Consider the following 14,164-nt stretch of genomic DNA (forward strand, 5'->3'; position numbering starts at 1 on the left):
ACAGAACAGACAGAGATATTTATAGGTACAGTATTACTGTTTCCAAACTCGCATGTATATTTACAGAAGGCTGAGTTTGTTACTCACAGAGTTTTGTGAAATTTGTGTGCTTAATCCTCAAGACCTACACACAATTAGAATCAGCACTTCATGTGGTCTTTTTAAATGTGTATGTAATACTTGGTTGTAGAAGACAGTGTTAACCATAAGGCTTGACATACTTTATAAATTTACTGTAACAACCCAGAAAAAGAGTTTGAATTGGGGCACATGTTGTCATTTAACAATGATCAAATGCTGACGTGCTGGCCACTGTGCAGACACAAAGAAATACAATCTCTATCTTCAGGAAGCTTAGGATACTGAATGGTGCTTAAAAAAAAGTTGCCCTCTCTTTCTATGCAAAGCAATAAGGAATGACATGATTTGTGTTAAAAGAGATTTCTCCCTAAACTGTAGCCAATTCACTTAAAAAGGTTAACTATTAGCATTAGCTTTCATTAACCACATGATTACATTTATAATTAAGGTAATAGCAACTCTTCCATAAAAATGGAAAATGTCTAAATTGTGAGTAAATACGCAGTGCATGGAAGCCAATAACCATGGCTTGAGAATTTATCACCTTCAATTACAAAAAGTGCAGTAAACAGAAACATTTGCTCTATATTTATAAATTGCTCAAAAATCTTTGCTAAAGATCTTACAAATTCAGTAATATTACAGAACAATTCTAATCAATATTTAATAAGGTTAACTACATCCTTAGTTAGATATTTGATATACTTGGATTTTTAACAGTGCCAATAGGTCTTGGGAGAATAGGTCAAGGAGTTTAACTAAGCTCTTTATAAAGGACTTTTAAAATGAAGGTCCTTCACTCAGTTCATGGAACTGGTTGAGGTCATATTAGCGCAGAACATCCTTTGTCGAATCTGCTTTATGGCCCATGTTCTGCCACGACAGTGGATGTCTTCAGACTTCTCACGGCTCGGGTAGGAGGGAAAAGGTGGCCATCGAGCCACTGAAGATATTTTATATAAATGCCTATTATCTACAATAGGAGCTAAGTACACAACCCTGTCAGATGTCAACAATATAATTCCTTAGTAAGAAAAAAGAAGTATTACTCTATTAAATTAGAGTATTTCTTTAGGATCTTGAAGGCCTGGCAAATTATTTTTCAGCTCAGAAGACAGGGTATAAAGCTGAGTAGCAAACAGAAAATAATTGCTAATAAGTTTTCATAGATCCATATTTATAAACAAATTCACCCTATAGATGTCAAATATCCATACTAAGGAAGTAATTTTATCCTAATTAAATACACTCTAGAATAATTTATATAATGATATTATGTATTTAAAGAGAAAAGCATGTCCCAAATCCAGCAATCTGATACAGCTGCCAGTGGGGCACAGGTAGAGAGATATATATATGTATATATATACAAATATATAGTTATACTCAGTGAAATTAACAAGACCCAAGGTGGTATTGTCTAGGAATAAAAGGGTTTTTTTTCTTTTTGTTCACAAAAGTAACTTATCTAGCACCACACATCAGAAAAACACAAAAATAGCACACTCTAGTTCTAAACAGCTATGTCTAAAATAGATTATATAGTAAAACCAGTATTATACAGCATATTGTGGATTTGATAAACAGATAAATATTTGCACTGAGTAGGCTGTTTATAATATAACATCTTCTTATCTATACAGAATGAGAGCCCAAAAGTTAACTGTATAGAGATGTGCAGAACAACATTAAATATTATGACTCAAAAGCAGGGATGAAGGTAAATTTGAAAGAAGAGTAAGAGAGAAAATGTTTACAGGCCATTACCAGTTCTTAAGTTAATAGTAAATAAGGAATCAATTGCTCGAGTTGAAGAAAGCAGTAAACAAGAGATTGCATTTACATGCAGATGTCTAAAATTTGTATTTTTTTAAGTCTATACACAAAAGTCATTTGTTTTATTGCTTGACATTCAGTTATGGCTAGATATTTAACCTATTTTTTTTTGTACTTTGGAAACAAGAATATTGTTAAAGGTGCCATAAAAATGGACAACATTGAAAACGGTTTGCAAATAAACCACCTAACACTGCAGTTCTTTATACATATTAAAAGCCTTGTCTGGGGTTTGTCATATGTTAAATATATTTAAACTGGGAAAATATGTTGTAGCTTGAAGCCTCCCATTGGCCCAAACATCCAATACAAAAACACATCTCCACAAAAGGAGCAGGCAGACAATACAGGTACATTTAAAGAAGCAGCCAGCTAATGTCCTAATGTTTAAAATTTACCACTGTTTTATGTGAGACTTTAAACCATTGTGGTAAGAAGAGAATTTTGGATTCAGGAAGGTGTATACAGTACATACAGATTTTTGTGTGTGTGTGTGAAATCATATTCACTATATGCTCAAGAATTATCTGCATTTATATATGCAATCTGTTCAATGATGACCATTTCTACAAATAGTATTCCTCCACGTTGAAGTGATAATGAATGAGAAAGGAATCACACAGGAACACTGGAATTTAGTTCTTCTTAGAGAACAGCATAATTGCATGTGCAGCATGTCTAAGCTGTGGCCAAGCTATCTTTCATCGGTTCTTAGAAGAAAAATAGAAGAAGTGTGATACTGCTAACATGGTGCACACACTAAACGTAAACAGCAAACACGGATTCTCTAGGCATCCATTTAAAATGTTCATATTTACTCTCTTAACACAAGACTCCATTTCATGTTTCACTGCTGAAAAAAATGTTTCTATTTGGATTGACTACTCTGTCATTCATTTATAAATGAATGAATGAATGAATGAATGAATGAGTGGTTATTGCTCTAAGTTCTGAGGGTCTGTTTAAACAAGAAGACCTCTGCCTCTTCCTCCTCCCCCATCTACAATGTCTCCTTGGTATGAAACCAGGGTTTGGGATTATTTTTAAAATTTTCTGAGCATCTAACAAAACCGATCTCACCTACACTAACAAACAAGCAAACAAATCCAGAAGGGAAACCAATTGCTCGGTAAAGCCATTGCTTGTTAGCCTTACCTCTTAAGAATAGACAGTCATAGGAAGGTCTCTTTAATGAAATCTGGTGGGACCTCTTTATAATACTAGTGGTTAGGGGCAGAACAAAGACTTGTGTTATAGACTATTAGTGATAGATCAAGATTTACTGTGGCAATTGCCTTTCTGGGCACGTGACCTGATCTAGAGTAGAAAGCTGTTTTTATGGGGTGCTGCTGTGTCATCCCTTTATAAATAAGAAGTGGCAATCAAATGTTATAATATAAAAAACTGTCAGTAATGTGTATTTGTACATGGATATGCAGACATATACGAGAGATATTTCTTCCTATTTCCATAGTCTTTATCATTAAAAGCAGCAAGGTAAAGGCTTCCTTTTCAACTGAATGACATGAAAAGTTTTCCGATTCTGCTCTGGTGTGGTCCTTAGAAAGTACAAGAAGCTTTCTCTGAATGTGTATTCCAAGTGTGAAATGGAAGAATCAAAGCCAACAATTATACTGAGGTTAACTGACTTTATGAAAAGCAATATATTGGAACATGGTTAACATATCTGTATCTCAAAAATGGAAAACATGACCCAAAAAACTGGCTCATGTTGTTGTTACCAGGTGGGAAACGGATTAAAAACTATAAACATGGAAATAGGAGAATTGTGTTACATAAAGGAAATTTTTTGGCTTGCTTCCCAAGGAGAATACAGTGAAAACAATAGTTGTTTGCTGCCATCGAAAAATACATGTTGTAGGCTCTGTCTGATGTGGCTCAGTGGACTGAGCACGGGCTGTGAACCAAAGGGTTGCCAGTTCGATTCCCAGTCAGGGCACATGCCTGGGTTGTGGGCCAGGTCCCCAGTAGGGGGTGTGTGAGAGGCAACCACACACTGATATTTCTCTCCCTCTCTTTCACCTTCTTTCCCCTCTCTCGAAAAACGAATAAATAAAATCTTTAACAAAATACATGTATCTTTTACCTGTCTCACTCCATCATCAGCCAGGTCCCTCATCTCCTTTGGTTTAAATTTTTTTTGTCCATATTATGTAGAATTGGAAGTAGTTTTTAATATATGGTGCTATAAATATATCACAAATATTTTAGTTATTTGAGAAATGATGAATGGTATTTGCAGGGCTGTACTTTGAACGATGCTCTCTGTTGGTACATGACCTGTTCATTTATCTTTTGAACATACTGGCGTAACTTTCTATTGGCGTAGCTCCGGAAGTCACTGGATGTTTTTAAGCACACAAAAAACCGAAGAACACCTAAGTTCCAAACTCAACAAGATGAGATGATAGTGACGTTTATACACACATGCAGTTAGTTCTATACAGTTCACTTGTGCCTTGGAGGGATAGTATTATCATCATGATCAATAATAAAAAACACAATTTGTCCCAGTAGTACTGGCCACCCTGTTTGAAGAGTTTTAGAAGATCCCTGAGCACATTGTTTCTGACTCTTAACCCCAACTCCAAAGTGATAGGGCTTCTATTGTTGATACCAAGATGGATTGTCATTCACAGTAAGTCAATCATAAGGTGCTTATTTACCCTTTTTTTTCACCAATCAGCACAAAGAACTGTCAGAAAATAACTTTTTATTATTAGTATCTTTAAAATAATAGCACTGGAAGGACACATGATTTAAACAATGTTTGGAACAGTGGCTTTAGGATTATTATCTGGCTGCCCCTCAACAATAACAAGTGATTCAGTCGACATTCCTTAGCCAAAAACAAAAGGAAAAACAACATCAACAACAACTGTACAAATATGTATTTTTCCCTGAGGGATCCAGGTACACCCGCAAGTGCTCTATGTACATATTGCACTAGAGAGGAATGAAGAACATGTGCAAAAAAGCAACGATGAGAGAAGCTTACATCCTACTTAAACCTTTTCATTAAAGATTCTACTAGGTTGTTTTGCATTCTGGAATGTCGGAACACAAACAGCTATTCCTTAGTCTAGAACTAAAAACACGTATTTCTACTATGGCACATTCAATGAAATAAAAAGTTTTCCAAAGACAGATAGACAAATTCCATCAAGAAAATAATACAAAGTTTGTTTGTTTGTATTTTTTTTTAGAAAATTACATTACTTTCTTTCTTTGTTTCACATTACAAAATCTTTTTTTTTCTTTACACAAATCACATGTTATTGCAGGAATATTTCAAGTGCCATCAAATATTTATAGAAGGGTTAAAAAAATAGAAGTCTCTCTAAAGTGGTCCAGACAAGGCTTTGTATAGAATAAATCTTTTTCCCCATCTTCTAGTTTTGATTTAAGTATTTTGAATACATTTTCTTTTACACTGACACTTAGTAGCCTAGAAGCGGTCCGACACACGCACATCATACACAAAAACCACACACACACACACACACACACACACACTCCCTCCTCACTTGACCCTCAGCCCACCCCTATACGCTCACAGACATCTGGGTATCCACACTATAAAGAACAACCAAACTTAGAAGCAGTGTCTTAAGTCATGTTTTCTTTAAGTTAGGAAGGGTGAATTAGGATGCTGAAGACTTTCAAAAAAAATCCATAGCTTTAACGTAAACTAGGATGCTGAATGCTTGAAAAAATCCACAGCTTTAACACAGTTTGCAAACTGTCCAAAGAAGCACTTTCATCTGCACTTTTGATTGCATTGTGACCAAGGCCAGTCTCTTCACGACAGACTACAACCATTTGGACACTGCTAGAACTGAAGTTCAGGCTTTGCGCAAAAGCCTCGTTTCCTTGCTGTCAACCATTGTACATAAGGCCTTACAGCAGCCAGGATGGCAGTGCAGTTCCAGTCTTTAAAAGACTATTGGGCATTCAAGTTTAGGAAACTTTATAAGAACTATTCAAAATAATTGTTCCGTATCATCAAATATTTTGTCCCATCCCACAGATGTTTCTATAATAAGGAAGAAAATAAAAATGCAAAGTTTTTCATATTTTCTATACCTCATTTTTCTTCAGCTGAATTTACTGTTTAACTTCACATTCCAACTTTGATCCAAATAACAGTGAGTTGTTCTCTCATCTCACGGAGCATGCCTCTACTATTCTGTTCCTACACTCTCCAGGTGCTTTGCTCTTAAAGTCCCCACGCTGCTTTTCGTTCAGGAAGACCTAGTAGCAGCAGCATGTCAATGAGTCCGGGTTTACTAGGGAAGAGGTGTCACCATGCAGTGGCTATTACTGTGATTATGTCATCTTTTTTTTTCCGCATTAGGTACATGCAAAATCCTTTCTGGGAAAAGGAATTTCTTTTAAGTTCAACATTAAGTGCTCTCTCACCCTTAGAGAAATTTAATTAACTTGTATCATTTGATAAATGGACACTGGAATTAGGTTTAGTTGCTCTTTAATGCACTAGCACCTGAGGCTGGTCATATTCAGAAAGCTTTGGTTAAAAAGAAGTTAATACACTTTATTAAAATTTAGTGGATCAGAATGATAAAAAACAGAAAACAAAACCAAAGTAAAAATACACCATTCCCCCCAAAGGAGAAACAATAGGAAAAACATGGACAAATAAATAACTACACTTGGTACTTTTTTCAGAGTATAAATACTATTGATTTTTAAAGGAACTATGCTTATTTAAATTAAAAATTTGATTTAACCCTTCCTGCCCAAATATAAATACTATATGCTTATAGTTAACCTCTCTATATAAACACTTATAAAGCTTTATATGCTTGTAAGAAATTTAAGTAAATAATACTCTTGTCTTCTATTTATGGTTAAACCCTTAATATATTTTTGAAAACTTTTTCAGATGTTATTTAGGCTTCATACACACTTCTGTGTGAATGATTGCTTCTCCTTTTCCAAGTCGGCGGAGTTTAAAACAGAGTGAAGGCTTCTGCGAAGCCTGCGCTGGGACTCGGCACATCAGGAGCCGCAGTCCCCACAGAAGACTCAGGAGGGCCCTGCTGGTAAAGGAGACACGTCTCCACTACGAAGGGCTGCCTGGACACGCCCACCTGTGGCCCAGGGAGGGTGTTCCCTTTTCTGAACAAACGCGGTCGTTGACGTCAGACCGGAAGTTTGACTCCTGCCCCGAGGGGGACCGAAATCATCTTCTAAATGCCTACATTCCCAAAGGTCACTTGTTTTTAAAATATGCACGCTTGTACGTCAGACAGCTCTTTCTCCCTTCCCCCATTGGGAATTACGTTAAAAAACCCACAAAATTTAAAAAAAAAAAACCCTCACTATTTCTCACCTGAACACCAAAGCCAAATAATCTTCTAAATATTTAATAAAATAAATTACAGTCCACAGTCTTCTAGTGACAATAAATACAAAAGTAAATGTTTGCAGCAAGCACTGACTAATCACTTAAAAGGCTTAAAATACTTAATCTTTAAATAACAGAAACTGGTTGACCATAATATTCCTCCCCCACCCTCCCACATTGTCTATGAAATATGGAGAGCAACATTCTAGAATGTTAGCATCTAGAGGCAGCTACTCTAGAAATAGTTCACTCTGAGATAAACTCTTCGGGTTCCTAGATTATACCAAGAACACAAACATTTGCAACGTGAATGCCTCATGTCCTCATATGGGGAGTGTTCATTTGCTCCACCTACAATCTTTGGATCCTTCTTATTATAAAAGCTAGATTCCAATACAATATTCTGCTTTCTGACTTGTTCTCAAAGCATGTGAATTCCAACTTGAGACTGAGCCTAGATAACTACCGAGTTGCATAAAACGAACCTCCTCTCCCCTGCCTCCTTGAGGTGGCTTTCAGAAAGCTTTTAAAAAATAATGTGCATGATAGTATAAGTCCACAGCACCAATCCGTCATTCAACTTTGTATGAAGCATAAACACATCTATCCTTAAACTTACCCAAATGCAAAGTGTAATTTAGGGAGAGTTTCATTTCTAATTCCAAATTCACATGTAAAAAAAAAAAGAATCCAACATTGTGATTTCTAGATATGACCAGCCAGTCTTTTAAAAGTCATTTTGTAAACAGCAGCATAAATACCTCCCGACGTACCTTCCAAGCCTTTTCAGTTAAACTTGTGTTTCTGGTGCACATGCGACACGACAGTGAACACGCTAGCATTTAATTTAAAGAAAAAGGTGCAAAATGAAAGTGCCTTATCAATTCAACAGGTAAAGCTACACCAGTAACTACATTTTATATTAATTAAAACAATATATAAACAATATCTCTTTTAGCTATATATAGTCTTCATGCCCATTTACCCTGTAATATATTATAATGCTATTGTTGCTAGTGCTATGGACCCTTTTCGTGCCATCCTGCTGACTGGCAATAATCGGTGAAAAAAATAAAAACTTCCTTCATGAAACAAAGAGCAAAGTTGTGCAAAGTAATGCTGCAACCTCCGCTATGCACACCAGTCACCGATTATTGCTGGACTCTCTCAGTACTAACAGGTTGGTGACTCTGTAGAAAGTCTGTGGACAGTGAGCTACAAGAAAAGGAAACCCTCCAACTCTAGTGCCCTCCTTCTGCTGTAAACAGAGGTCAACGATCAAGAAGTCGAGATAGAAAAGGGTCCATGTCTGTAGGCAGAATGGAAATCATATGCATGAGAAAAACAAGTTCAACTTTTATTTGTTTTCATTGTTTCCCCTCCTTTGCCTGACCCCGATCACCAAAAGGTGTGCAGTGTGTTGGCGCTCCAGGTCTGTGCAGGGCCATATAAAGTGTCTTGGTTAATATTTTTTGTTTGCTTTTCAGGTTTGTACTTCAGACATTCTAGAAGTGCTTAGGTGATACGTTTACCCATCAATTTGCATTGCTGGCTCAAATTCTGAAGTGAACAACTCCTTGTATAATGGAGGAAAATGAAGTCGCACAATGTCTGGATATATTGCTTTAAATGCCATTAGCTTTTCTGTATGTCGTCCGCATAAGGCTCTTAATGTAGACACCTTGCATATTAACTGTAAGTGGAAGAAAGGACATGTTGTTAGGACAGAATAGACATGAGAACCAAAATTCAGGGAGCTGGCTGGTCGTTACAACATGGTTTCTGATGGTGAAACACACTTAAAGCAACTTAAATGTCTAGTAAGAGAGGACTGGTGAAAATAAATGGTGATATACCACAGAATATCAGATACACATTCAACCCTAATGACAAGTTTCTTCTTGGGAAAGACTGTACCTAAAACAAAGCAATTCTGGGTCTATGTTCCTGAGTTCAAATACAAAAGTCAGAAGGCCTGGATGGAAGTCCCAGCATTGGCCATTCCCCAGCTGAAAATACTACTATGATTTCTAAAAATGCTTTTTCAACTCTTAAGCACGATGCAAGCACACGATAATTAGTATTTCAACCCAGAAAAATTTCTAAGAAATGTTTTTGTCAGGTCATAGATCTTGCCCATGTGTTAGGTACAGTTTATAATCAAAGAACCTAATGGTACCCTGGTCTTACGGTGAGAAGGCAGAGAAAAGAGGGAAGCTCCTGAGATCTCCTCTTCCTTCTAGTTCCCATTCCTTCCCCAATCTTTCATTCAATATGTGCAAAATCATAAACAAAGCAGCAACTCAACCCCAATTTCCCCTTCCTGACCTACCCTAGCTATCAGCAGTAAATACGAGAAAATAAACAAGGAAAAAAAAAACAACCCAACCCCCAAACCCTTCGAATCACTCCCTTGAACAATAGAATACAACGTACAATCTAAGAAAGGGCTGCTTTTCCTCAAGCCAAATGCAGAGTTCGGGCTGTAGTACTGAAGAACATTAGCATGCTTTAAACTGAGATCCTAATTATGCTTTTATTCCAAAAGATAGTAATTAGCAAAAATGAAAACTTATGCTTTGAATACAGGGGAGTAGTAGGAAATTGATGAAGAAAATACAGAAGTCATTTACTGCTGATGACTGATGAATTTAATGGAAATAGAAGTAATATTAGAATATATGGTTATCCTGGTTAATTGGTTTAGTATTTCATAACTTTCTGTTTCAAAATTCAAAGATTGTCTAGTTTCTATTAATGAAGACCATTAGCTCTGCTTTGTGTCCAACTTTGATGGAATAGAAAAAGGATTTCCAGGATGTGTTAATGCTTCAAAAAATTCTACTATTTCCCTGTTGTAGGGCACTTTATAATCAATGACAATAAACCGAATTTAACCTGAATTTTGGCCCCACCGAACTTTTGAAACAGACCTGTTTCTTTCCTTTCAGCAGCCTGTTGCTTACTGATACCGTTAGGGGCTGGTCAGACACGTACTAGGGTACTGGCAGCGTGATGTGCGGCAAGGGGTGATTCAGGCCATCGCCAGCTGGAAACCCTTAGCTCTCACCTTTGTTAGTATTCCATCTTCTCGGTGATTCTTCTGTAGGACGTGTTGAAGAGCTAGCTGAATCTTCTGTTGCAGTTTTTCAATTTTTACCTTTTCCTGCAGCCATGAGCGATCTGCACGTGAAAGGCGACATTCCTTAGGGTTCCTCCAGCGTGATGTCAGAAACCCCAACTCCGCCCAACTCTCAGACCCAGAGCACTAAACCACCAGGTAGAGTTAGGCACTAACAGGCCAGTGTCACCCTTCTTTCAAAGTTTGCTCCTAAAGGAGGAGAACACTGATCTAAACAGTTAGGAAGGGTATTAAACCTTTCTATTTTTACTGATGCTTCAAGGAAGGGAGGGTCCGCGCCTTCCCAAAGGATAGCCATCTAAATCAAAGGCCATACATGTACAAGTGCAGTGTAATCACTGTGGCCTCTTAAGAGGCCTTTCTAAGAATAATATTTCTGAATTGATAGAAATATTATCAATCCTGCTAGTCTTTCCGGGAAATTTGGAAATAACCTTTGAATCCAAGGCAACTAAAACTGTCAATTGAATTTCACATGACTTAAAGGTTCGTAATTTAGGGTAAAGTCTTTATGTATAAGAATTTCAAGTAGGTTCTGGCTGGGTAGCTCAGTTGGTTAGAATGTCGCTCCCATACACCAAAGTTGTGGGTTTGATCCCTGGTCAGGGCACATATAAGAAGCAACCAATGAATGCATAAATAAGTGGAACAACAAAGTGATGTTTCTCTTTCTCTGTCTAAAAATCAATAAATAAAAAATAAAATAATTCTGAGTAGAAGATTGTAAATTATCAAAACTGATGATCTCCAAGAGGCAGAACTGGTTGAAAACATGGATTAAATTGGGAGAAACTTGTGGATGATATCCAGGGAGATTTCAGGAAAAAGTTGGATCTCTTAAAAACCATGTTATCTTGGAGATTGGTATTAAGAAGGGAAACCTGACTCTACTGTAGCATTTCTCTTGGTGTCTGGAGGTGACTTAAGGACTGGGTTTTACTTAATTCTCATTTCTTAAGATTTTAGCAGAACAGCATGAGGTCTTTTTAAAAGGGCATATTCGTGTATGGGGGGAGGTTATTGTTTGAAGAAATTAAAAATAGATTGAATAAGTGGGATAGCCTTTCTTGCTAGCCTCCGAATATTCTAAAAGTTACAGACCTGGTAAAAATTCTTTACCTGGACAATTTTTAAACCACTTTATTTTTATTTGGTTAGCTTACCTGCTGACATCAGTACAAACGCAGAAAATAATGCAATTTCATCTTCAGTCAGGTGCATAGAACATAAACTCTTTCCAAATTCAAATACAAAGCTAATAAAGTCTTCGCAACCTGCCAAAATGAAAATGAAGATTGTTTAGGATTTTGGCTATGATCCTAAGAAAAAAAATACGGAAGAAAGTGGAGAGGGGTCCAGTCATAGAAGATGGGAGTGGATACTGATAACATTTCTACAGTTTAATTGTCTGAAATCTTCAAAGGAAAATCTATTTAGCCAAGTTCCCCATCCCTGCCCTCCCCACCCCTGTCATTGTACCATCATCATTCAAAATCATGAGAGTGAGTTTTGCTGAGTGGTCAGTATGTTAGAAACTCATCCAGGAGATTTCTTTGGGTTTCCTACACTTCACAGCAGCCCTGTGAAGGAAGCATTTGTAATAGCCCAGTTTTAGAGGTGAAGAAGCGGACCTGGAGAAAAAGGCCATGCACCTCGGGTCCCACAGGTAGGAAGCAACATCCTGGGTGTCAGAGGCAGGCTGCCTGACTTCAGGGCCTGGCTCTTCTTGGCTAGCAGCGTGTAGCGGCACAATGTAAGTGAAATGTTAAACTCACTCATTCTGGTGTGTGGCTCTATTTCATCTAAAACAGCCTGAAGAGATACTAACCAAGGGCATTTTATAGTGGTGCAAAATCACTGTAACTATTACAGACTGAAAACCTAGACCGTGAAAGTCCTATAAAATAATAATCCACCCCCAAAGACTGGTTAGGTTTGGTGTCTACTCTTTCAGATTTGCATATTATTTATATAAAGGATGGGGCAAAAGTAGTTTTACAGTTTGTATGGAACATAATACAATAATTAATAAATAACAATACAAGAATAAACTCTTGTGTTTCATAAATTTATTTTTGCCCCACCTGGTAATTTAAATGGAAATGAGCTATACTTAAGTATACATGCTTTGTCATGTTACTATTTTAAAAGTCACATAACATATTTTAGATACTGTCCAATTGGTCTGAATGACTGTACTCCACTTTATTTACACTATAGAAATCCAATATAATTTATAAAGTATATGTCAGTTTCATTTATAAGGTAGTAATGCTTTCTCTGACACCCACATTTAATTCTCATTAACGCTTGTTCTCTGAGGAGTTAGAAAGGGCAGACCTTTCGCTTGAGTCTAGGTATCAGATCAAATCCTCTAGTTTGCCTGAGTGGCATACTCCCTGCCTACCTGGTTCTTAAAATCTGGAAGGATATATAATATGAATTTCTTTGATTACCAACTACATAAAATGAAACATTAGACCTTTACATGTAATCTAATGTAATTGTGTAACAACAAATGTAATGTCTGTATTACATGTAATACAGACAAAAGGCATGTGAGGTATATAACTTTTCTGTAGTATCTAGCTATAAAGCAAAAAAATAGGTATAATATTCTTGAACTATTTCCAAATACCCAGTTTCCATTTTGTTCAGTAAGAGTTTTCACCCAGCTCCCATCTGTTCACATCATTGTGATTTAAAGCCAACACACCCAGAGAGTTCCTTACCTAAGGATTTGAAGACGTCAGGGCTAGCGTATTTCCCATCAAAGTACACGGTGTTGTTTTGAGAGTCAAAGGCACGGCACATCCTGATAAACACCACCTCTAGAGAACCTAAGCGAAGGCAGAATGGTTTGGATTATTCCATTGTGGAGAGCTTATTTCAAAGGCACTAACGTGGAAACCCACTCCTGAGTTCCTGCGCTGGGTGTTGTTTAGCTAGAGGGCTCTCAGTCCCCCTTACGCTCTATCTAAAAGGGCCAAGTTCACTGGTGTAATTCAACACCTGTGCTGAAGCTAAGGCCTGCTTCACGGAAGGGTTGATTTACAAATGACTTCTTTGTCACTCTTCTGTCTTACAGTGCAGAGTCTCTGAGTGGCTAGTCAAATATTTATCCATATATATTAAAACAAACAAACAAAAAAGCCACAGTTGTCTTTCTGAGGCTCCACATTTTCTTCCTAACGGCTTACTGGAAACCCCTGAGGACCTGGAGGGTCGAAACAAAACACAGGTGATGGTAAAATTAGGGAATGCACGTGTCTTTCAAATTAATCTTTTCACAGAGGGGAGAAGCAAAATGGAGGGAGCGTTTCCTGCAAAAACTGAAATGCCTTTAGAAAGAACTCAGTCTCTGCTAAGAGAAACCTGGACTATCATCATCGGAGAAAAACTGTTCCTGACACCTTCCTTACCAAGCATTTCTTTAATAGGTGGGTGAAAGCAGGTTAGGAAGAGATCTCAACATTCACTTGCAAAGCACATACCTGCTTTGAGAAGCACAATTTGATCGTTTTGACACAGTTCCATAAATCCGTCAATGCGTTTGGCGAACTCCACCACATACTGTATAGCTTCTGTGATTTTGATGGCACACAGCTGCCACATCACCTCCCGCTGCTGTGGAAGAGGGGGACACATTAACATACACCACTACCCAATCTTGGCTCAGTTGGTTTAACTGTGCCTCTTTTGTAAAATCCTTC

General features: G+C 37.3%; 1 protein-coding gene across 4 annotated transcripts in view; it reads right to left on the reverse strand.

The window, feature by feature from the left end:
• Window positions 1-6,275: 6,275 nt before the first annotated feature.
• RORA (RAR related orphan receptor A) overlaps window positions 6,276-14,164 on the reverse strand; it is a 697,371-nt gene continuing 689,482 nt past the window's right edge. For 3 of the 4 annotated variants that reach the window (XM_037054024.1, XM_037054026.1, XM_037054027.1), the window contains 5 exons: window positions 13,946-14,078; window positions 13,184-13,291; window positions 11,615-11,725; window positions 10,380-10,492; window positions 6,276-9,002 (listed from right to left, as the gene is read on the reverse strand). In XM_037054024.1, coding sequence (XP_036909919.1) covers window positions 8,838-9,002; window positions 10,380-10,492; window positions 11,615-11,725; window positions 13,184-13,291; window positions 13,946-14,078 — 630 coding nt within the window. In that variant the 3' untranslated portion in view covers window positions 6,276-8,837. The remainder of the gene's footprint in view (window positions 9,003-10,379; window positions 10,493-11,614; window positions 11,726-13,183; window positions 13,292-13,945; window positions 14,079-14,164) is intronic. The other variant, XM_037054025.1, reaches the window with a different exon arrangement.

This window comes from Sturnira hondurensis, unplaced genomic scaffold (assembly GCF_014824575.4).
Source record: "Sturnira hondurensis isolate 20B ecotype Veracruz unplaced genomic scaffold, ASM1482457v3 Scaffold0008196, whole genome shotgun sequence".
Classification (NCBI taxonomy): Eukaryota; Metazoa; Chordata; class Mammalia; order Chiroptera; family Phyllostomidae; genus Sturnira; species Sturnira hondurensis.